At 42.3% G+C, this 26,345-nt stretch overlaps 1 protein-coding gene across 1 annotated transcript in view; it reads right to left on the bottom strand.

Annotated features, from left to right (window-relative positions):
* LOC144799696 (DNA topoisomerase I, mitochondrial-like) overlaps window positions 1-26,345 on the bottom strand; it is a 1,324,061-nt gene that overhangs the window by 165,187 nt on the left and 1,132,529 nt on the right. Inside the window, exon 22 of the mRNA XM_078671191.1 lies at window positions 7,154-7,297. Coding sequence (XP_078527317.1) covers window positions 7,154-7,297 — 144 coding nt within the window. The remainder of the gene's footprint in view (window positions 1-7,153; window positions 7,298-26,345) is intronic.

Here is a 26,345-nt window from a genome sequence, read left to right as displayed (position 1 = left end):
CTAAATATAGGGGTTCTGAAGTAACAGCAGACACAAGTTTGCAGTTGAGGACGTGAGAAAGGGATTTGCCACAGGGTAAACCGTGTTTTAGCTTTTAAGATGGCTGTGATGGTAACCCAGCAACAGATGAGGGAAGGAATCACATCTTCCCTCGCGCTCAAGGGCGACCCGAATTCTCCTTGAAACATGGAGGGTTCCAACCCACAACTAGGTTCTGGGGGAAAAGGGAAGGGGGGGCTGGATGAAGGGGTGACTTTGCATCATGGTGCAAAGCGTGTAACAGATACAGCCAGAATGTGCCTGCAAGTACAAACATAAATTGGCAAAGCCTATAGGTCTGGCTTTGCCTCCCAACTTTTTAAAATTTGCAAATGGTTGTTCCATTTTGTACAAGATATGCTTTTTAGATGTTACTGCTGGGTGAGAGGTCAGGCCCTCACCAATATCAGAATAAAATGCTAAATGTTGGGTCTTGAAAAGCACACAATGCCATGGTAGTCCCTGGCACTTAAGGGAAGTACTTTGTGCGCTGATTTGTGAAAGGGCAAATGTCGTCACTGAAGTTAGCCAATGGCTGAAGTGGGCTGACCCACGCAGTAGTCGTTTCGAAAAGTATGTGAATGACAACAGACCAATGGATGAAGGGGCAGCTGAGAGCCCCTGTGAGTATTTTATATTTAATATATCAGGGATATTATCAGTAGTCACAATAATATAAACCGAAGACTATTGTTTCACAACAAACAACTGATATTTACCAGTTATAGTATAAGCTAAAATCTTTCTTCTTTTCTTCTGTGTGCAGCCCCACAATTTCATTGATTAACATCAGACATTACAGGATACATGCTCTTAAAACTAACTCCATGCTGTATCTGCTACCCCCTCCCCCACCTCTTCCCTCCGTCAATCTTTGCCTACCTCCCCTATTCCTTTCACCTCTCCCCTGCATTTCTCTTCCCCTGCCTGCTTTATTTATCCTTATGCCTATGCTCCTCTTAATCTCCCTCCCCGTTAACCTTTTACATTACCCCCTTACCCTTCTACACGCCTTGAACCAACCGATGTAACCTGTAACAGATGTACTTTCTGTAACAATCTGTAATTTGTAACCTATGTAACTCGCCTCATGTAAAGCGCCCTGATACCTCCGGGTCCAGCCAGCGCTATATAAAACTCAAGTAAATAAATAAAATAAATAAACCGAGTTAAGCTACTGAGTTAATTTGGTTTCAAGACTCCTCTCCCTCCCAGTGGCTTAACGAGACCGGAGAGGCCCCTCCCTGAAAAGTACATGGATGGGCCCCTCACGCTCTGACCCAGTCAGGAGCTCTCATGCCAGGGGCCTGCCGCCAATGCACAGTGCCGGGGGCAGCCACCCGCGGGGGCTAATGTTATGCCTCGGCTCCCTCCGTAGGCAAATTTTATACATTACTTCTTACCTGTGTTCCTAGTGACTTTGTTAAATGGGCAGCAAAGTGGCAGCAGATTTTTGGGGAGGTGCATAAGGGTAAGATATACGGCATTCTCTTCCGCTAATGCATACCACTGTTCTAACTGTCGAGGCACATGTGTCAGAATTTCTATAGTGTGTTTTATTTCTACTACACACCACAGTGCGCCTCTCAGCAGCTTCTTAGCCCCTGTACCTTTTCTGTAATATTGTGTGGATGCAATGGATTTCCTCAGTTGCGTTGAGCTCCGCCCCCACGACAACGATGGAACACCTGATATTTGAACTGGCTCACATTTATACACTTTGCGATCCATATTACATAAGACGCATTACAACCATTTGGGGCCCCTTATGTAATGCCAAAGTGCCTTGGGGGTGCATACAACAGGGTTGCATGTCTGCTGCACCGTCGGGGCACTTGAATAATACAGCACCTGGTATCCTTTAATGAAACCTCTCCAAGATCATTGCTATTGTGATATTTTTTTTCAGGATAATCTTTTTTGTACTACTGGGAATTTTATATAGATGTATTATTGTGGACGCTTTATTGAGGTGTCATTGATTGTTTTAATTATTTTCAGTGCTCTTGCTTTTTCCCCTGCCCAGATTTGTGATTCTGTTAACTCTTAATGGTTATATTTTTATTATACCGAATAAAGATGATATGTACCATGCCATGCACAAAAATTCAGTGATCACATATGTTTGCAATATATATGTCTAAGAGTTCATAACTTCATAAAGCAATTTTCTGTATGCCTAAATGTGTAGGTCACTGGATAGGAGATATGTACATCATGTAACTATTGGATTGCATGCAAATCAACAATTAAATATTTATACATCGGGAAATGCACGATAGACCTAGATTAACAAAGATGCCATGAATGAGACTAATGAGGGATGGCGCGATCATAGGGAGGTGACATCACTTCCTGTGACATCGCTCCATGTCCTTGTACATTTACAGAACTAATTAGTTCTATCCCTTATGTCTTTTTGGACTTGTGCCCTGCACGCATCAATAACGGTGCAAATGGATTTGCCCTGTTTTTGTTCCAATTTTACGTTCCTGCGATCTGGAACCAGATGTTCCATTTCACACATGAGATGGCTCACGCTCGCCACAGTTTTTAGAGTTCATCATTTTATGCCGCAGCGCAACCAAGTGATGAAAAGTCATTTCCAATTCGAAATGTCTGGCGAAGCATTTTGAAGCAAAGTCTCCTTTTACTGTGCACTACCAACAGCTTCTGTCCAATGACCTTCCAAGTAGGTCAGTCCTCTTCTGATATAATAGTGTTTTTTGTGCTTTCGCGCCTTTCTACCACGACTTGCAGTTATCAGCTTAACTAGAAGCAAAAACAGTTCCTCTTCCGAAGGCAGAATGTTCCCTCCATTATCTAGTCATTTGTGGTTTTGCTTTGTTGTACAACTCCTAATGGGGTACAGAAAAGTAGAAATCTAACTTAGCGTTACCTCTGCAAGCTTTGCTACCGGCCCCAAATCAGGATAAATAAATGCTGAGATCTTATCTGTTTTTAGGTTTCACCTAGACAGTGCATGTGCTGTCGCTGTCGCTGTGAGACTTTTGTTTACAGACGGTGGGCTTTCAGCCCACCCATACCTTACCATGTGTTAGCTTCAGAGTCACTCATTTGCTTCTCTCCCGTGTGTCACAGCATGCAGGCGTCATGTCCTCCTCATTGTGTTTAGCCCTCCCATGGAGCATGGGCCAAGTACATTGTTCACCCACTGCTCCCGTATGTGGAGCTACTTTTTTTCTGTTGCCACAATCCATATGAGGCTTGCGTTTTCAGTACGACTCCCGCATCCCCATCCATGTTGCTTATTTTCTCTCCCTCTCACCCCACCTTCCATGTTGCCTCTATTCCCACCCAATGCCCCTCCCATGTTCCTTCTTTTTACTCCCATCCCCTACCCTGTACTCTGCGCTGACGCGCTCCACTCTGCAACACTCTACTCCTCTTCAGGACACACTATTCCACTCCAGGCCGCACAACTTCACGCTGCTGTAAAACATGGCTAAAACACGTTAGCAAAGCCAAATTGGTCTTGTGTAGACAAAAGCCAATAGGTTTTGTGTAGGCAAAACCTATTGGATTTGCCAAGGCTTGTTCAAAATTACAAACTTCATTTTATTTCAATGTACTAGACATAGGAGCACAGTATTTTGTGATGGGATTTGGCACGAAAAACAGAGTACAGGAGTAAACCTGTTAACCCAGGTGAGACAGGTTGGAGTATATAACAAAACAGTGTCTCAACTGGAAATCATTAAGGAGAACAATTATAGAGATAGTATAAATCACTCAAAGGAGGGGGAGAATAAAGAAAGGGAGACCACAAAGTGATTTTGTAGGGTATAGAGTAATATTTGCAAGTAGTTGTAACCGCACTATAGTACAATTTTATATACAGTAACCATAACACACGTGTGCACTTAACATGCTAGTGACGGTGAACTGCACAGTGACACAGGGATGAGATAACAGCATGAGTGGTGAAAAAATAGTGAAAACAAGTAATTATGTGGTCAATGATACAATGTAGATATGTACAAAGTAAGTATTCCGATTCAGACTGAATTAATTGGGTAGTGGGATGTGACATGTGGAATTGTGGCGTGCTAAGAAGCCCTGTGTGGTCCCTGCTGCAAGTCTCTCAAGATGGTGTGTCACTTAGGCAGTGGATCATCGGTTTGGCCAGGGAAGGAGGATCTTCGGGATGCCCAGGCTGCATGTCCCTCAAGCTACCCAGGTCACTTCTCCCTCAAGTGTGCCTGCACCGTGAACAGGAGCCGTGCCTAAATGCCGGCCAGGAGTGTTTTTTCAAAGGGTACGTTTGAGGATGCACAAAGGTGTCACAATGCAACTTTAAAAACAGACATAGGGGAGCAACTCAAAGCCTTTAACGCGTCTCCTACCATCTGACCATCACAACATTGAGTTAATGGTCAACCCACTCGTCTAGGGGAGAGGGAGTTTATCGAGGCACCTATTGGCTTGGTGGACAAGAGCAGAGGTGAAGTCAACTAGTTAAACTTGGAACTCTAATCCCGTTGAAATAGGTTTTCCAGCTTTTTTCCAAACTCCACAAAGTTTCATGGAAAAGAATGGACAGTAGTCCAATTGTTACAGGAAAAGGAAGGTAAGGAGCGACCACCACTGATATATACCTATAATGCATGTTCTCATTCATTCATACATTCATTTTGAATATGGGGTTAGCAAGAATCCATTTCAATGGCGATATATGTGCAAGTGGCTAGAGGAGAGCAAAGCATGTACAATTAATTAACAAAACACTAAAGACGCCTGCACATAGCTCCATCAATGAGAAGCACTGGATTCTGAACCACAGCAAGCAAGGGTAATACATAAACAGTAAGCAGCTAAATTAACCTCATACAAGCAAGGATGATGTGCCACAAATAACAAAAATATTCTACCACCAATGTGGCAGATGATGCCAACTCAAGAACATCTCTTTCATTCATCAGGAACACGAAGTATGAGAAGCAGAAAGTCACAAATTCAAACAAACATAGCAACTGATACTGGAGGCGGGAAGGAAAAGAGAGCAAACAGCCAGAATTTAGAAAAAAGTGAGATCCATGACATTTTAACTATGGACAAGTTTGACCACACTAGAAAGTAGAAGCAAAATACACTGCTGTGGCTGACTGTCAAAATCTTTACTGTGTTTCACTTTTTGTTATACGAGATGTTGTATATGATGTCATGTAAAATGTCATGAGTGACGTACTATGCAAGGTAATAAGCAGTGCATGACGTGGTGCAAATTATGGTTAGTTTACTGAACTACATCTGGATAATTTCAGTGCTTTTTCGTTTTTATTTGAAGTGTAATGACTGGTGTACTTGAACTGTATTTTTTCAGCGAATTTCAGAGATATAAAAAAACTATTATGATGGGCAAAACAAACCATAACTTGACTTTAACCTCTGGCGTTTTAGTATCTATCCATCTATCCATCTATCCATCTATCCATCTATCCATCTATCTATCTATCTATCTATCTATCTATCTATCGCCACTGTGTAGTTACAGTTAGGTCGGAGTTTCCATAGGAAGAGTTTTTTTTTGGCTGATCAAGTTGGCACTGTTTGACAAATCTACATTAAACTTTCCAAAAAATCATAATACACCTCCCCTTCCTCCTAGGAAGTTTTGGGGTGGTCTATCAGTAAGTGGCCAAGAAAATGGGGGTCTAAAAACGAATTTTCCATTCTAATTCCCATAACAAATATCAGTCACTGATACCGAAAAAATATGTTGAATGAATTTGCATCAAATTTGAGAAAAACATTAGAACTTTACTCCTAATTCGTGCTTTTCATGATTTGGTGTAAATCTGTTCAGCTGTTGCAGAAATTTGTGTTTCAAGAGGTAGGCAGGGTATTTGTTAGATGCCCAAAAGAAATTGGGACAACGGAATTGTTGGTCCTTCAGGAGTCCTACGGTACAGAAAAGTATCAAAACTATGGCCCTCTGATTAACCAAGAGAGATTAATCATCTGTTGGCCTTTCAGTAAACTATGCAATTTGAAAGCCATTTGAAACTTGGAAGAAAATATTGCAGTGGCCAACACAGGACTTGCAGACTGTTTCCATGTCCTGGAATAAAAAAATAAAAAAAATAGTTTAAAGGGACCTGGTAGGGATATCATAAAGACCGTCTTCAAGGGAGCACTTGCCCATGTCTATGTGGCTGCTCCCCTCTCTCTGGTGCCTACTGGGTGGATCCATGCTTGGGGTTCACGATTCAAATGAGATTCTAAAGCATACCATCCATTAGAAAGAGGTACCACTGGAAAGGGGACTTAGAAAGGAGGTGGATGTAAAGCCACACTGTAGTCCATATGTAGCATCTGACTTTTTGCCAGTGGAACACTGTCTGCATCATATTACGCTGAGCAATTGGAATTTGCCATGAATTACCCTGTTTAAGTGGCAGAGCGTGTGCACCGGAATGTGTTTAACAGGCTTCCAGTAAATATGTGTCAGTAGACAGACCAAACAAGGAGATAGGTCTTCCAATGCCATGCCTATGGCAGTCCTGCCTTGACTATTCACTTTTTTCTTTTTTTTCTGCATTGTCAGTGATGCAGTACAGATGCACCTTAGATATGAACTACGTGTTTAATTCCTATTATTTATTTGTGGAGTAGACAGAACAAGAGGTATAATTGGGTGATGTTGTCTTTGTGCACATGTAGTCATATTTTTTCTTCTATGTCGTTTTCTGGGAGAGCATGTGTGTTTGCATAAATCCTTTGTGTGCATGTATGCCTGAAATAGCAGCATGCTGTGCACACTCATATGTACCTTTTCTGTGCGTCTCTATAGTATTTCCTGGCCTCCTGGCCAGGTGTACCCTTTGTCCAGACTGATAAGCTACAGCAGCATATTAGTATAATGTACCTCAAACAAGACCAGCATATCTTTTAAGCTTGAGGGTTCATCCAGACTTGAAACACTGTAAAATATGATTGTTTCAAGTTGGACTCAGATCACTCAAGAATACAAGAGCGAAAGAGTTTGATGTTACTGTAAGCAGTGGTACTGTCATTCTCTTTGGTTTTTAGACAAGGCAATGGATGACTAGGGTCTCTCTGCAATTTCCAGCTCCTCAGACCATTCTCTAACCTTGTCAATGAAGTAAAGCGCCACTGCCCGCTGTCTCAGCCGCATCTCCTTGGACTTCCAGTCCTCGCGATACTGAGCTCGTATCCGGTCCACACAAACCTTCAGTTTGCGGGCTATCTCATACTTCTCCCAGTCTTTTTCTCCCTGTTAAAACAAGAAATGATGTGTTCACATATTGGAGTAATACTGCATGTCATTTATTCATAGTAGCCTTTGACCAGTTCTGTATTTAAGCACTTCACTCGATCACTCAACCACACTGCAGCATCAGGATCATGCCCATCAATTATTGGCGAAATCATGGTCAAACTTGAGTGTTTGAACTGTTTTTTAAATATTTTAATTCAGTCTTAATGTTGAGTCCTGCTTAAAATACAAACCATAAAATAATTATACAGAGTTCATACAAGGGCGCTAACAAATATTAAACACTACCATTTCATCATAAATAATAGCAATTACAAACTAGACACAGATGCGTTCTTTCAGTGAATCCCCAAGACACTAAAACAATCCACAGCATGACAGACTAATGGAGTGGGCAAGTGATGAAAATAAAGAAATGCTGGTCTACAGATCCTAAAAATGCCCCCACTTGAGCAGAGGTGTTATCCATTCATGTTGCTTTATTTGTATCATCTTCAAAAGCACATACAATGCCTTCATGGTTTGGGGTAACTTGACACATGAACAGAGGCAAAAATGTTGTGAAAATACCTAATCATTAGGAAAAGATAGCTTATTACCATCCATGACATACATATAGACTGGACAGGGCCCAAGTAAGGATCCAACTCACATGTTTTATTTCAACAAGGGCATCAAACTGCAAAAATGCTACGTTTGGCAGATTCTCTACTTCGGTGCTTCTCTTCCTTGAAGGCATTTTAACCCACATCTTATAGTTCTTAACTACGGCCCCGGGGAATCATAACCGTCAGGTCCCCTATTTCCACACAAATTTTCTTTACAGTTAAGCCACTGAAATGTGTTACTAGCCTCCACATTCATAAAACATTTGTTTAGTTCTCTGTTCAACTGGGCTGCATGATTTGATCACACACAAATCCACAACAACAAGGGTGCCATAAATATTTAATCTTTCAGTAATCAAAGACAGCTCCCCGTTGCATGAAAAAAGGAGGAGCTTTGGGGTAATTTGAAGTTAAGATGTTTCAGGAAATAATCCTAAGCATATGTTATACTTTCTTCTGGGGTTTATTTCTCATTCTATATGCAATACCGAAAACTTCCCCTAGCGACTGAACAAAGTTCCATCTCCCATTGTGCAACACATAGAACCATTATTACAGTTATCTAAAAGCCTTCCCAGCTAAGCAAAGGCCTGCCAATGTTCCAAGGGTTTGTTCTCAATGTAAAAGGCTTTGTTTTTATGGACTTTCAGTCCATAGTCAATATAAGTGTTTGGCAAAATTAGCATCCATGTCATCTATGAAAAGGTTTAATTATCAATGTTTTACTTTAATCCATATGGATCCTAGCCTTAAGCATGGACATGTTCACATACCTTAATGCAGAAGTAAACTTTCTTCCTTTACAAAATAAAGAGTATGCAGGCCCCCACAAATCCTTGGTAGTCCTCTATTAAGTAAAAACTATCTGGACATTCAGCATGCAGACCACATCTGACCTTAACTTTTGTGTTGCAGTGTGAGACCACAAAACACTAATTAGTGCTTCTAAGAAATGGGATCATTTGGTGTGGGTGACTACCAGCTCAAGGACTAAACAAAACCCTTGTCAGGGTGAACCCTCAAAGTCAATAAATGAACCTGAGCTCAACCCCATGGGCGCTGTGGCACAGAGCAGACAGGCTTACCATAGGGCAATATACCATGCATTTATGCAGTACCAAAACAGTAAATTAGGTCAAAAAGCAAAATGATAAAAATACAAAACTGAATTAGAAAAACAAAATAAAATGTAATGATCGAAATGACAAATCCATTAACAGACTCAAGAGATAAGTATTTCTACAGTTGTAAGTTGGAATAGCTCCAAAAATCAAAGTGTCAACAGTCAATGGTCCACTGGAACATAGGTGCAATTGGACACTGGCCATGAAGGGAAGCTGGTCCCATACACCATCCATGTTTATCCTGGTCAAAGATGTTACCTTCTGACTATAGTCCTAAGTCCCAATCCACCATAGGAGTACCCTTCTAAAGCCTCTCAGGACCTCAGGGGAGGCACGTAGAGCTATACAGGGTGTCAGGCAGAACCCAACAGCAGTGGCTAGTCCAGGTCCCAATGTTCAGTTGCAGGAGAGGCCTCAAAGCTTGTTGTATCCCTGTGGCTTAAAGAGGAGGTTAGCAATCAGACCCTTAGAGTCCACTTTGAGGTTCTGTGATTTTGCGTGCTTTTAAAGTGCACGACTTTCTTTTCTAAACATGGGTTTTTGCCATGCGTCGTGACTGCCATCTGGTGTTGCCTTTTACGTAGGCCTCAGAAGTTAGTCTGCGAGCAAAGCCGTCTGACCTTTTGTGGGTCATGTGTACATTAACTAAGGTTTCCTTCGTGCGCTGGAGTTAATTTCAGAAGTTAATTTCAGGAGTTAATTTCTTTACGTTTCTGTTATCTTGCACATTATCTGAAACTACTTTTCTTTACTGTTTCTTCATTTCATGGGTTACGCTTTCAATTAAGGGTTTGTCCGGGCCTTCCAGATTATTATTTAGATATGCCTAAATATTAACTTGTGGGTTGGGACACTGTAAAATGAGCTTTACTATATGATGCTGTGTGATGTCATGTATTTTCTATTGGTTGAATTTTGGTGCAGGGGCGTGCATTTTAAATGTACCTTTTTGTGTATAAATAGGGATGTCTCACCTTAGTAAAATTGAGCAGTTTCTTGAGTTGTACACCGTGTTGTATTACTGGGATTTCTGCTTCTAGCTGCAGCTAATAAATTTGATCTGACGCCACCTAGAAGTATGCAGTGTCTCTGTATACCAAGGCAAGGGAACCCAGAGGACTTTGGGCGTGTCCCTGTCGCCGCTGGGTACTTGAAATCCCAGTTCTTCAACTTCTTTGTCTTGCATATGAAAGAGGAGGTTCAATCCTTAAGGACTCTTCTCAGGTCCCAGACAGCAGGCATAGTCATTGTTCTTCCTCCTATTCAGGACTGTTCTCAAGTGGGTGCCTGGAGGTGCCACATTTATGCCTGGCATGAGCTAGTGGGTAGGATGGACTCATGGGTTCGGCCTAACTAGTGGGGTAAACGTTTCCGAGGCAACTATACCCACTTTGGGCATTTTCAAGATGCCAAAAATCTTTGGCCACACTAAACTAGTAGGGTTTTCCAACAACCAGATAGTGGATACCCAGGGACATTTTTGTCATCCTGTTTTCCTTACTTTAAAGTGCACCCAAGTGTTGTAAACTCAGCAGAACTGTCATGCAGAGTTTGAAATTCAAACAGGAGTTGACATTCAAGCACATTTTGATACTTTAATTTAAAAAGGATGTCCACAGCACACTTGCATATTCGGTTTTGTTTAGAAGAGTGATCCTTGGCCAGGTCAGCCTATTGTTAGCTTCTGGGTGGCACTTTCTACCTTTTTACACTAATTAAAATGCTAATTACTGGCTGGCAAAAGTGGGAGATCAACTGCAGGTTCCAGGGACTTCAAGAAGGGACTAACAGTTGGTTTTCCTTACTACCTAATACAAGTGCAACTTTACCATTGAATTACATTTTTAAGAGCCATTATAAATAGTTGTTTAATATTTTTTTGTATCTGGTCCCATTCTAGAGATGCAGTATTAGGATTTTGAATGTGTACTTTGGTGTTCTACATAGGACAGCTAAGCTTGCAAAAGAAAAAAAGCATATTGGTGCTAGTCACTGCAAAGAAATGTTAACGTAAAAACTTCTGCATGTCCTACTTTTAAATACCATGCATCCTGCCTTATGGCCGGCATGGCCTACATAGGAGTAAATTATTAATATTTAAAAGGGAGGTTTTGACCTCTCAAAATGGTTTATTTTGATAGGTCAGATTGCAGCTTTTATATTGCTACAGCCATGTTGAACAACGTGGGCGAGAGCGCCGAGCCTTGAGGAACCCCTCCCGGAGGGGAGAATTCATCAGATTGCAGGCTATTCCAGTGCACTTCTTGGATTCGGGTGCTTAGAAAATATGTTATCAAGGCCAAAGCAGGGCCCGAAAAACCTAAAGTAGTTAGCCTATTTAACAGGACGGAGTGGTTCACAGTTTCGAAGGCCGCTGTGAGGTCTAATAAAATCAGGGCCGTTCGGCCACCCTCATCCATGGTCTTGCGTAGTTCTTCCGTTGCCATGATGAGAGTGGATTCAGTTGAATTAGAAGGTCTAAAACCGTGCTGTGATGGGTCTAGCAGCTCATTCTCGTCCACATATCTCATTATTTCCTGATTCATGGCCTTTTCCAAAATTTTTGCAGGCAAGGGCAAACAAGATATAGGATGGTAGTGCTTAAATTCAGAGGGATCAATAGTGTCCTTCCTAAGAATAGGCCGGATACAGGTTTTTTTCCAGCTGCTAGGAAAATTCCCTAGATTGATCATCTTATTTAACAGAGGTGTTAGCACAGCTGCAGTGATATCAGGAACCATATGCAGTACATAGGGGGATAAGGGTCTAAGGGGGATCCAGATTTCATCTGTGTAAGTAACACACCGACTTGCTTCTCCTCTAACGGAGGGAAGTTACAGTAGCAGGAGGCCGTTCCAATAGAATGATCAATATTTGTAGTAGTTGAATTTACTACTAGGGTGCTAAGATCATCATCCACTGTCTGAACTTTCAGTTGGAAAAAGGTGGCAATACCACTCACAAGGTTCTGATCAGGGCTAAAGATCACATCCGGAGGACTCTTTGCTAGGTGGGTGACCATTTTAAACAGTTCCCTAGAGGTATTTGAGGAGTCTAAAATCTTAGTGAAGTAGGTTGATTTAGCATGAACGATTGCCAACTTGTACTCCTGCAGAGCTTTAGTGTATTCTAATTTGCTTTCCTGGCTGTAGTTTGAACGCCAGACCCGCTCCAGTTACCGACATTTAATTTTAATTGCTTTCACCTCCGTAGAATACCACTGTGCAGTGGCGAAGTGTCTTCTAGGCTTTTTTGTTTCTAGTGGGGCCAGCTCATCAACTGCATTGCTGATCCAGTTATAAAATTTGGTAGCTACAATTTCACTATTGCCAGATTCGAAATCTGGCGATTTCTAGCAAGTGTGTTGGCTAACGGGTTAGGTTCCAGCTTTTTCCAAGGGCGAATCTTTTCAGGGAGCGTCAGATTTCTGCGGTGATTTACAGGATTATTCAGCTGTATATTAAAGAAGATAGCGCTGTGGTCAGACCAGGATATCGGGAGAATCGAGGCAATTTTAATATGAGTATTATTAGTGAAGATTCCATCGAGGGTGTGTCCTGCTACATGCGTGGGCGTCGAGATTAACTGACTCATACCAAAACTAAGAAAATTATCAAGTAGTCGTTATTTGCCTCAAGATGGTAATTAAAATCACCCAGAATAGTGTACGTGGCTGAGTCCGAGGTGGTTTCTAAGAACGTATGTAGTGCTGAAAGAAGCTCTCGGACCAGGAGGGGCGGTCCACAAGCAGTCCTGAGAATATCAGGGAGTTGTTGTCTTTAATTCTAAACGTCATGGCTTCGGCTTCTATGTCCTGTTGGGAGAGGGCAAATACTTTTAGATGGGACTTATGAATTATAGCCACTCCTCCGCCAACAGCGCCTGGTCTATTTACATATTCCACACTGTAGCCTTGAGGAGTAGCCACGTTCCAGTCCGGACCTGAGGCGTCAGACGCCCAGGTTTTCGTAAGGAACATTACATCGACCACATGGTCAGTAATCAGAGCCTCAATTTCAAGTCCATGCTTAGGCATAGACCTGGTATTCAGCAATAAACATTTCAAAACTCTATTTCTGTTAGACGGTGACTTTAATCAGTTTCTGTAATCCGTTCCGTATATATATATATATATATATATATATATATATATATATCACTCACGTTATTACCAGCGCGTCCCTTTCCAATCGTCACGGAAAGAACTACACAGGAGCCGCGGCCACAGTTAAGGTGCAGGTTTATTTTCCAGACACAATCGTCCTACGCGTTTCGGAGTGAAACTACTCCTTCGTCACGAGTAGTTTCACTCCGAAACGCGTAGGACGATTGTGTCTGGAAAATAAACCTGCACCTTAACTGTGGCCGCGGCTCCTGTGTAGTTCTTTCCGTGACGATTGGAAAGGGACGCGCTGGTAATAACGTGAGTGATTTAAAGGGGGTGGCTACCCCTGCCGTGAGCCCGCCGAAACAGAGGCTGGGGAACAGCTGCATCTTCGTGTTTATATATATATATATATATACACATACATATTTAAAAAGCAATCCAGGTCTCTGGTGTAATATTTAGTTGTAAAGTTGTGCAGCAGCCGGTCTAGAAAAAAGAATTCTACAGAAGACGACCGTTTCCGCTACGCGCCCTTTCCAAGTACATCCAGCTCTTTCTCTAACACCCTTGTAGTGAAAACATACCACTTGCTCATAAGATTTTGGTCTACAAGTCCTCACTTCTTCCTTATTCCAGGAGGAAAGCATGATGGTAGTTCGGAGTTGCTTTGTTAAATCAGCTTGCAGAAAGAACCTGCAGCCCCTACTTGGCAACTTAAATGCATGAGAGTGGATTTCCAAAATCCATTTATTACTGGTGTGGTCAACAATCTAACTATCTAGACAATAAGATATTATGCTAGGATTCCTGCAAGGATATTCTATTTGGAGTCACATTTGTCCACTGCTGCCTTACACCACCACCATCAACACTATGTTCTGGTTGCGGGACAAGAACAGGAGGATTGTGAAATGTATATAACTGACACTCAAGTGGTTATTATGTTGTGATCACTTAAGGTTTTAATTGGGACTTCAAAATCTAACTTGTTTGTCCTTTTGGGGAAAACGTAGTCAATTTTCCTAAGGTATCACAGTCAAGTTAGCCCAGCATCCAGATTAAAAGCACACCCTTTGCTGACCCACGGATAGGGGCACTAGTGTGGAAAGATAGTATTTATTGTTAGCCCACATGTGTGGTAATACGATACGGTCTATACAAACTCTGCCCACATACCATTATTTATTTGGAACAGATATGCAATGTTTCAAGAAATATTTTTACATGCTGTGTTTATGTTATTTGATATATCTGTGGGGGAACCTCCATCTTTCCTGCTGTCTGGTTTCAGAATTCTCATAACTGAAATCATTTACATATATATTTGCCAGTTATTTGGCACTGACAGCTTAAAATCATGCATTCTTCCATAACACAATCTGGCCCATTGAACACAATTCCATAGGGGCCTTAAATGTTACGTTTTGTTTTGGTGGTTGGTAGTATCACTAACATTCACTATCACCACCACTGAAAAAGGTATATTTACGTTTGCTAATGACATTGGTGCCATTTGTGGAATTTGGATAACATTGGCAGACAAGTTACACAACTGGTTATGTTTTGGTGTGCCAGGATTTGTGCAGATCCGTGCTGTAAGGAAATATTTATGGTCACCCATAACAGTTATGCTCTCATTCTAGTTTATGTATGATCTTTTACTCTCTGCCCCAGTAAAGACTACAGAAAAGAATTAGAAAAGCATCAACCTCAACAAGAAGTGACAGCATTTCAAAGAATCCACATTTTCTGGAATTGACATCACTGGATTCATGCCAAAACCCTCTTTAGAAGAGCCAGAAAATCAGAACTTATTTGCAGGTACCACGGGAAGTGACACTACTACATGTCCCAACATACATTTCTTTAGGAAATTTACATTACTTCTTCCATACTCCACTCTTCAAATAACTCCTCTGGGCATACTACCACCCTGGTGATCCTCGCAAAGGGCAGAAATAGATACAGGCATTGCTTGTTTTGGCTAGCGAGAGTCAAGCAGGGCCTTGGAACAGAACTACTACATTACTGCGATATACAAGATAAAATCATATGCATCACTCAGCACCCCAGCTCCACCCATCCCCAAATTCACACCTAGACAACACGTGCACTCACATAGCATCCTCACAAAACATAGGAAGACCTTAATATACATCCCACTAATCACCACACACCCTCAAACTATCAAACATACATTTCAACACATGCTCTATAATATATGGTCTGCAGTGCTCCAGCCATCATAGACCTCATCACCTCAATGCTTTCACCATAGAAAACTGGTTCTCCACATCCTAGATGTCCTTGTTTTACCAGGCTAAAGCATCTATCACAAAGACAATAAGCATCAGAATGAAGAAGTCCTCACTGTCATCCTGGCCCTGCTCAGTAGGGAAGCAGACGGCACTCAAATCCATGGATCTCCTTACATAACACTTCTCATTTTCTGCAACTCACTCTGCTACCTTCCATCACATCAGCAAGCCTTCCGATCAGAGCAAGACTTAATTGATACATTCTTCGATCTCCTCACCATCTTATCTATCTGAAATGGCCATATCATCCTCATGGATGAAGTCAACCTCCCACAACACAGGTCACTAGAAGCTAAAAAAAAATAAAACCATCCTCAAACTTGGACAACACATCACCCAACCAAAACACTATAAAGCCACATCCTCAAATGTCCCACCATCCAATGCAAACCAACAGTACCCCTGGACTGGACTGACCACCTTGTGATCCCCATCTCAAGCCCCAACCAACAAACTAAGGTGAAGCTGAATAGAACACCAAAACTTCAAATCGTTCAAAACAATGTCCATTACCAACTCAAAGTTTGAATTCAGCCCGTCACCTCACCAACTCTCCATCCAATATCAACACCCTTTTAGACAAACTTCACTGGAAAGCAAGGTTAACAACCATGCCCCAAATAAAACATGTAATCTTCACCACCCTGGTACTCCCCTCACAATGCTGTATTTCCACCACGCAACACACAGACAACTCTATACATCCGCAAAAGCAAAGTACTATACCATAAATGAAGCTGTCAACAATAGCACAATGTTCATCAAGAATAAAGCGCTGAATCAATCCAATGCCGGAATGCAGAATTTTCAACAGCAAATGAACAGCAAGAACCTTGCTTCTCCTCTTAAACCCACTCCTTCTCTTACTCCAGCAATGTCTTACTAAAGTCCTTTTTCCTGCAGATCTCACAAACATACTCAACTCCTTTAAAGTCACCTGCTGTTAAGATGTCTTACTCCCATACTTTAACTGACTAGAGAACTGCTCTCACCTACTCACCAATATCAACACCACCCTCTCGAGACAGGCCAGATCCTCCAACTCCTAAAGAAATCTAAACGATACCTTGATGTTGCTGCCAACTACCGTCCCAGCACTCACCTACACTTCATCAGCAATATCATTGAATAAACAGTCTGTACTGAAATCTAAGATCACATTCTCACCAGCCATCTACGGCATGATTACCAATCTGGCTGAAAAATTCCTTGGCCTGTGGCCTCCCAAATTCCACAGGGGCCTACATTAAGGGCATCTAACATAAGACAGGATATCTCACCAAGGGTCTGAAGAAGTAAGATAACATCTTCCTGGATCACTTGCCAACTCATACCATCTTGAAAAGTAGCTGCATGATTTTCAGAGCTATTAAAACCAGCACCCCTGCCTTTCAGGCTGACAAACTCACCATCTCTGGTACCTTTTTTCAACTAGGCACTGAAAACCCCAATGCACCTCTTTAAAGAACACAACATCGCAATGCAGTAACAGTAAACTTCTGCTTTCAGAAAATCAGCTACCTCGCGAACCACTTGTATACTGTGTCCCTGCACAGTGGCCTGCTGCCTTTTGTGAGGCTCAAACTATACAAATAACAAAAAGCTTACAAATTTAGCATAAAACTACAAGTTAATTTTCACGTTTGGTATATATCATTCCATAGTTTGTTAGATATTTGCATTATACAAATGTGTCTGGTAAGCTTCAAAATGTTAAATTAATTGTAGATTTAGACTGTTAAAAGACCATCTGCTGATCCAAATTTTGAAGAAAAACAAATGGTACGAGGGGTAATTTTCTCCCACCTTTCACTGAGGTAAATGTCATGAGCACTGTGGTTTTCAATGTAGGGACCTTTTTATTTCATGTGAAATCGAACAGGCACGAAGTGAATAAATGATTCCATCAAAAGCATACTTTCAGCATATTTTTCTGTTCAAGAAATTTGTCATGAAGCTGTAATGATCATGCTTCTGAAAAACACCTTAATGGTTAAATATTTGTGATTGTTTAGTTTAGAAATGGTCAACAAGAAGCTTCAAGAGTTCTCAGGCCCCCTAAGTTATTGTTTAGCTTAAGAGATATCCCAAGGATGCTGTAAACCCTTAGATCGTTCCCTTTGATTTAAATATTTATACCATTTGTTCATCCCAACTCTTCTATTTTCATCACTTGTCTTTTCCGACTTTTCTATATTTTTCACAGAAAATGTGACTTATTCTGAAGTGCACTTTTAGAATCTTCCATTCCCTTTATAATTTAGATTCAGACTTTCCTATTTTTATTTCAGATTCTATTTCTTTTTTAGCAGAAAGTGTGAAGTTCTCTAAACAAACAGTACATGCTGATATCATCATGGACGATCACTGTAGGTGGACATGTTTTTTGTTAATGGGCGCAGGAATTACCATATTACCCCTTACAATGTAAGCTTGTTGTTAAAGACGGAGGCTTATGTCTGCATGTGGATAGAGCGGACACGTTTAGGGCCATGTTAGGTTAGTCTTCGAGAAGCTTGACGGTCTCTAAACCTCGTTTTATTTAGCAAATTTGATATAAAAAAACAGTGGCCAAACATTTGATAAAAACCGAGATATGACCAATGATTAGGAGAGGAACTTCACACGGGCACTGAATGAATGAATGAATTAATGTATTTTATTGTATCAATGACATTTTTTTTTTACAAAAAGTGTTCTACAAAATATCCACAAAACTTGCTTGCTACGGTAGTCATCATTAACTACTACAAATTTGGATGCACTACATCCTGCAAAACAAATCCTAGAAATACAGATCATAGATAATAAAAACATTAAAACCCATGTATCAGTTATGAATTTAAGGCATTCAATTACCTATTTTGAAAGATTCCAATACGGCCTGCACCGGCTTCCATTGCCTTAACCGAAGGCTGTTCCGGAGACACCAGTGGTAATTTGTAAATACAAATAAGTAACGGGGCTCTTGTCAGGAGGCAGCTTGCACCAGCCCATTTCTCCTGTTAGTGCCGCCTAAAACAGAACCAACTACTAACCATGAAAGTGTGTAGAGGATTTGGTGTAATGGCCAGAATTTCAGACTTCGGAGTTGGGGAACCAGGTTCGAGTTTCTGCGTCACCTCAACATCCTGTGATTCTGGGCAATTTACTTGAACTCCCCATAAATGAATGTGTACTTAACTGGTGCTCATGAAAAGCACCGGTGTGTATTAAGTGCCGTGCTAAACATCGGAAACCACTGGCTCAAATTAAGCACTGGCAACGCCCTTGCAAAGCTCTGGCTGCCCTGACTGGTTAGAGGGCTCTGTTTGTTCTTGAATAGACACAATGTCCTTGCCCTAGTGCTAGGGATAGCAGTCAAACTATGCCAGACTACAGACCTTGTTACCACACATCAGGTATGTGCACCACTTCTGGTAACAAAAAAAAAGGCTAATTTATTGACTCTGGTAGAACTAGCATATTTCCTAAAGACGGTACAGTGGGAGTGTTAGGGCTATAAAATGTAATGACCATGTTACAATTTTTCCCTGTTGTCACTGTTCATGAAAAGATGCACTGTTTTTAATTATCTTCCATAATGCCACCAATTCATTCCATTTTGTTTGCACTAGATTAAGGATTGTAAAATAAATATTTTACTACACATTCAGGCCTAGTGAGCTTTGAGGCTGATCTTCATTAATGCAAGTTTGTTTGGAGTTCCTCGGCAGTCCCTGAATTGAGCCTATGGGACTGGCTGTAAGCAGGAATCACTGCCTATGCAAATATTGCTGAGCGGGTTGTGTCTGAGTGGCATTCCAACTGGATTTAGTAGTTCAAGTTGGTGCACGGACCTGAGTCTTTGCTTTACGAAGCCAGAGATCAAAACCCAGAGGCTCTGGGGCACCTGCCCCAATCGTGACCGAAAGGGCGACTAGTTAATGACCTTTTCAGAGTAGGACTGCTGACTAATCCACTCGGATTGCCTGGCCAGAGCAGGAATGCTTCAGTCGCATCCTCAATAGTGTGATGTGGGACTCAGAGCGTGTATCATGGAAAAAATACGGAGGTTATAAACATACATTAATGCCTTAGAAGCAACAAAAGATTAATTTTTCCTTCAGGCTTTTTCTGTGAATATACACGCATATCTACTTATAGGAGAGGAACAAGAATGCTGAGCCGTAAACATGAGGGAGCTTTTATAAAGCTAAGCTGCGCTTCCATTTCTAAGCCCTAAGCCTTCTAATGCACAAAAACACAAAATGTTGTGCTTCTGAAACTTCAGGTACTCTGAAGGATCATCTTAAGAATCACCTTGCAAGCTGCGCTGCTGCATCAAGTCCACAGGGTGGCACTGCTGCCCTTCACGTTACAGAACCTGCACAGACGTCCCCTGTAGAGCATACAAATTTAGGCTAGTCGGTCGTTGTATTTCTGCTCCTTTAGGATGGTGTTTTATCGAGTCCATGGCCCGTAATTTGAGTAGGGTGAAAAAGTGGGAGTGAACGGCAAGCAGGAAGGTTTCTCTAAAAGGGTCATAGTTTAAAGCGCCTGGAAGAAGTCTCTTTGTAACGTGGTATGGAGGGATTACAAATTCGCTGATCTGTATGTAGGTTACTGGATTCGATTGAATAAGATGTCTTCGTGGGCTCGTACATTTGTTACTAAGATTCAGAGGCAGGTTGCAGTTCTCAACTTTTCATTATAATTCAGAGGGGTTTATGCAAAGAGCCGTTCACTATTCTTCTGAAGAGGCCAGGGATTATGTTATGTTATAAAATATCTAGAGCGCGTAGCTGCCCCAGCACCGGGGCTTCCCAGCGCTAGTTCGATGAAAAAACACAAACTGCTAGAGAAATGGCGAAGATGATATTAAAAGGAAAAACCACAAGTAGAGAAGAACCAGGTTTTCAAAGTTTTTCTGAACTGCAAATGGTTCTGAAGGGACCCGATAGCGAGAGGGAGGGTGTTCCAGAGAGCTGGGGCCTTAGCACACACCTGCTCTCTTACCTCTTGACCAGGGGGATAGTGGCTAGATTAAGATTGGCCGAACACAGAGGACATGGTGGTCGATAATGAGATACCAGATTGGACAGGATAGGGGCCAGGGCTTGAGTCTGGGTACCACGCGGGTGGACGGCGTCCGCCCACTTATTTTACTGGGTGGACGCCTTTCCCCCGTGCCAAACAGCTGGACCTCACTCTTTGGCCTCTCTGGGAAGAGATCAGAGCTCTCAGCACGCTGCTCACGCGCTGGCTTCTCAGATGCAATCGCATCTAAGGGGTGAGCGAGGGGAGGCAATGAGCCCGATGGTGCAAGCCACCTTTCGTGACGTCCCTTCCTGTTGTGACGTCACATCCGGTGACAGTGTCCTGCCACTTCTTTTTTTAGGACTTGTGCCCTGATAGGGACCCCCTGGAAGTGCAAGAGCTTATAGGTAATACACAAGGGCTTGAAATGTATAAGCCGCCTATCCACTGGGAGGAAAGGTAAATTGCAAAGACCAGTAGGTGAGCAACATTTTGGGAGAGAGAACATCAACCTGGCCACATTTTGTGCCAGCTGGAGTCTTCTAGTTACTGACTCACAGGTACAGCATGTTGCAGTAATCCAACTGGGATAGGATTACTGTCTGAATGATAGCTTGACGAATGTCAGGGAAAAAGAAACCCAGGATAGGTGCAAGCCCTCATGAACCCAAAACACATGACTGCTACAGATTTTGTCTCTGCTTCGAAGGATGGAGGGCTATCCGCCCAAACTCCTAGATTTTTTTATGGTGATCATTGGGAGGGAGGCCACCAGTGGTTGCCCCAAGACTGGGCATCCTTTCCAATCCTAAAATTAGGATTTTGGTTTTGCTCGAGTTCAAATGTAAGCAATTCGCATTCATCCACTCTGCAAAGGCGAATATTCCCACGGCTCCAGTTGGGGTACCACGCGGGTCGACGGCGTCCCCCCCACTTATTTTACCGGGGGGACGCCGTCCCCCCAGCCAAACAGCTGGACTTCACTGTTTGGCCTCTCTGGGACGAGGAGCTTGGCACCTTACGTGATGTCACTTCCTATTGTGACGTCACTTCCGGTGACAGCGTCCCCCCACTTCTTTATTTAGGACTTGTGCCCTGGATATTCCCTTCTGAAAGTTGTCAAGGTCTGACAAATGATCAGAGACAAAAAATTCAAGTTGAGTGTCATTTGCATACAACAGCAGCGTCAACCTCAAGGTTTTGATGCCCTGAGTCAGGGATTGAAAGAAAATATTAAACAGAGTAGGGCTCAAGGAAGAGCGCAGGGCAATGCTGTGATGCAGAGCATGGGATAGAGAGCTATAGGGAGTGGAAATAACCTGAAAAGATCGCTGAAATAGAAACGTGTCAAACCAGGACAATGCAAACCCATCTATATTAATGTCCTCTAAGCGTTCAAACAAGATCCTATGGAACTCTATCAAAAGCAGTGCTTAAAATCAAGAAAAATCAAGGCTGACTATCTGCCGTCAAACAAAGTTGCTCTGTAACCGCGAGAAGTGTGGACCCGGTACTATGTGATGGTCTGAAGCCGTTTTAAGAAATGTCCAGAATCAGGTTATCTTCCAGAAACTGAGTAAGAAAAGCATTGACATGTCTGTTACCTTAAATCACACACAACTAAGGGGGAAGAGGTTTCAATCCTACACCAACCTCCCCAACACATATCCATGCACACAAAAGAGGAGTAGGAGTACAATGGCAAAGATCATTAATGTGGTATGTGGCACATGCTTAATTTTTTGACAACTGCCCTCACCCACAAATTGTGGCATGCTTCATCATTGGGCTGGCTATAAACACCCCTGTGCAGACCAACTCCTGGGGTGTAGCAAAAGTAAGGGGGAAGACAATACAAACACACATTTTTAGGGATCAGAAATAAAAATTGTGGTGCAGAAATAAGAGTTTAAAACTGGCTCATAAATATCCACTGTCAATTTTATTCCTGGACTTTCTGGTCACAGGATAGTGGTGTCGGGGAGAGTTAGTAAACCCACACCCCACTTACCTGCATGCCTGTCAACCCGTTTCAGCTGATTATATCTAGTCCAAAAAGGGTCTCACGGCTTTCAACAGGACCAAATATCCCCTTAATTCCCTTAATTCCCCTACTCTCCTACCTTTCTTTGTTAGTTGTTTGAGATTTGACCCAATTTGGTCTGGGGGCTGTAAAACAGACTGCAGTAATATCTGTAGATGGAAATGTAACAAACGGAACCATTTGCACATATGAGAGTGATCATTCTCTGTGTATTGAATCCAAATGGAATGTAAATGCTTAATGCAAACACGCATACACCACACTATCATTGGGGATCATTCTGGCAAGTTTTCAAGGCCCAGAGGCAAAGGACATGAGAGACTTGCCAATTCTTAATAGGGCCGGAGGGGGAAATCCTGAAGATTTAAAAACCAAGTCAGGTTTAAATGGGTGAGCAGGTGAACCCAGCTTAACCTGGCTACATATGCTCCACAATTCGGTCAGACCCAGAGGGGGAATTGAGGTGAGCAGAGGTAGATCGATACTGGTAATGCCATCAACCCTCACTACAGAAACATCAGTGTTAAAATGCAGGTAGATCTCCTCTGTCTTACCAATAAAATATTCTACTAGCTTCTCGCAGTGCGCATTAGATGCTTCGATAGAGTCTGAGGAGAGCGTAGGTTTAGTGAGGCCATTTACTAAATTAAACATTTCTTTGGTGGAGTTGTTGCAACTCACCTGATTTTATGTGAGAAATAGTCTACCCGAGATTTCCTAAACAGCATATGGTAGGACTTAATAACTGCTCTATAACAAGGTTTTTAGGGAGGCGTCATATGTTTCCCTCCATGAGCGTTCTACAGCCTTACAATGCCTTTTGGCAGAAATCATAGTTTCATTAAACCAGGGAGCCGCATTCTCTTTCCTACCGCTAACCTGTCTTACAAGGATAAAGGTATATATGGCGGAAGTAAGCCAAGATAGTAAGGTGTTATTTGCTAACGCTACATCAGAGACCAACTGAGGATGACAGGCCTGAAAAAAGTCCCCATGTTTTTTGATGTTGAGACTGTGCCACACGCGTTTATGGACCGGAACTGAGGTGGTGGTCAGTGATTGGCAAGGCAGGCAGATGGTGATGGGAACAGCAAAATGGTCAGTTCATGGGACCCTTCAAAACCCTATTGGAGCAAAGATTAGAAAAAATGGAAGATATCGCTATTGTAATTGGTCTCCAGGCGAAGAGTAAGATCATCCTAAGATCTTCCAAGATGCTAGAAATTAGTTGAGCTAATAACTAGTGAGGTGGGCAAGATCTATCCGTGCCTCCTTAAAGGCTTTATTGGACCTTGGGGGCAGTAAATGAGAATCCCTGATCATGTAAAATTGCTGTTCAGCGCTATTTTAAAACGGGCACTTTCACAGTTAGGAATATTGCAGTGGGTCAAACTGCACGTGTATCTATCTATAAATCACTGCTAGGCCACCTCCTCTGCCACTAGTTGTATTGACATTCTTCAAATAATATCCAGGAGAAAGGGCAAAGCAGGTTCAGCTACCAAGGCCTGGGTCAACCATGTTTAAGTAAGAAACAGAACATCAGGGGTGTTGTCCTGAATAAAATCAAATACCTTGGCATGATGTACTACTGAACAAACAGGTTTCAGTTTTGTGCTAATTATCAGGGTTTTATTAGTATAATTATTGACCCTACTTCGTACATTTTGAGTTTAGGAGCTATATTAATTTCCTTGCTTCTCCAGATGACAGGGTGCCTCTCATACTTGCAATTTCTGTGGTGCCTTATTGCTATAGGAACACTTTTCTTTTATGTGGAAAATGTCTTGCCATTTCAGAGCTTCTGGAAATATAGCTTGAGTTTAGCTCTGTTTTTCTCTTTGAAGGACTGGAGCACAACTGGATGCTGTCAAACCATTTCATGCCTTGACCCCTTAAGTCACCAGAGTACTCAAGCTAATGCCAGACCAAGGGCACTAAAATACTTGGGTCAGAATCTTCAGTCATTACTAGAGGTACCTGGAGCCACCACACTGTAATGATGGACTTACTTACAACCTCACTGGTGTCCATCACTGCCCCTTCAATATCAGGATACCAGGCAATTATGAATAAAGCAGCTGCCTTCAGATATTGTTCATCAAACGTGGAAGACACAATGGCCAAACACTGACTGTGCACTTGTTTGCAGCAGGCGGACGTAGAAACACTGAGAAAAATAGTTACAGGACCCACTCATAGCAGGGCATACATTTAGCCTTATTTTTACAAATGTTTTGGAAGTAACAAGTGAACCCCCACTTCCTATTTGGTCAGATCATTGCATGAGCGGATTCTAGATCCCTGAAAGCAAAGCACCTGCTAAGGCCAGCAAAGAGGCAACCAGACCTAGACATTCTTGGAGGATTGTTTGTTCCGCCTCTTATTCCACAATCTGTAAGCCGATAACAACTACCTTACAAATGAACAACAATTCCACACTGGCCACTTAACATGACTTTCTTACGCTGATGTTTGACCAACTTGCCCCTCTTAGAAAAACACATGATTTTCACCTAATAGAAGCCAAGCCTCTTGGTACACAAATAACCTATGCTTGGACAAGTCAAAATGTAAACAGCTCAAATGTAAGTGACATTTAACTAAATCCTTGATAGACAAAGAAGCTTATACGTCTTTGTTGCATTGCAAACCATAAACCGCTTAGAGCAGCTAGTAAGTCCCCTATAACCGTAACTACTGACCAAGCTGGCAACTCCACAACGGAATTTTACAAGGCCTTGCACTGCTTTGTAAAACTGCGAGCCTGTATCTGCACCATCCCGACCTCTCAAAAGGTATGTGATCCCTGGCTGACTTTTTTGAAGCTAAAATTTTCAATTTATAGCAACTTCCCAATCAACCGGGAACAGCTGGAGATGGTAGCTGACTTTAGCCAGCCTCTCTGGAACACCATCACTGTCTTGGGCAATTTCAAGTTTTGCTCATCACTAGAGGAGGTGCAGATGATGCTGGCCATAGCTAAATCAGGCTCCCATTTGGACCTTTGTCTGCCCAGGATAACATCCAGTGTCGCCAATGTTATTGTCCCGTCAGTAGTTGCACTCTATAATCTCTCCTTAACACCTTCCGTGCTCATGATGAGCTCAGCTCATTATGAGCACAGCGCCACCGTGCAGCGTGACAAGCCGAGCTCGTCACAAGCACCGTGGCACTGCGCGCGCCTCTCCTCCCCCCAGCGCCATGGGGTAATTAGCCCCACGGCGAAGGGGTTAACCTCAGCCAAATTTCCAACTGAGTGGAAGTGCGCCCAAGTATCTCCTATTCTTAAGAAGCTCTCCGCCAACTCCAAGATCCTGTCCAACTACTGACCAATCTCATTAATTTCTTGGTTAGAAAAAATTCTAGAAATTAATGTCAAACAGCTAGCTATTTTGCTTGAATAACTTGAGATCACAGACCCCTCACAATCAAGTTTCAGATCACTGCGCAGCACTGAGACTGCACTAGCGGCAGTCACTGACACCAGGAGACTATCACAAGATGCTGTTACTTCAGTCATGTTGGTGTTACTGGATCTATCTGCGGCCTTCAATAGAGTCTCACTTGTCAATCCTAATCCACAGACTATATGAGGCAGAAATATATGGCAATGCACTGCACTGGGTCAGCGATTTTCTTCTTAGTCAAACTCAAACCATTTGTCTAGACTCCTTCAAATGAAGAACAATGTCAGTCAACAAAGGAATCCCACAGGGTTCCTGCCTGAGCCCAACTCTAGTCAACATATATGCAACGCTTCTGTTATGTTATGTTATGTTATCGGTTTTGTTGAGCGCGACAGCTGCCCCAGCAACGGGGCG

This window comes from Lissotriton helveticus, chromosome 12 (assembly GCF_964261635.1).
Source record: "Lissotriton helveticus chromosome 12, aLisHel1.1, whole genome shotgun sequence".
Taxonomy (NCBI): Eukaryota; Metazoa; Chordata; class Amphibia; order Caudata; family Salamandridae; genus Lissotriton; species Lissotriton helveticus.
This window is presented reverse-complemented; position numbering and strand designations above follow the sequence as displayed.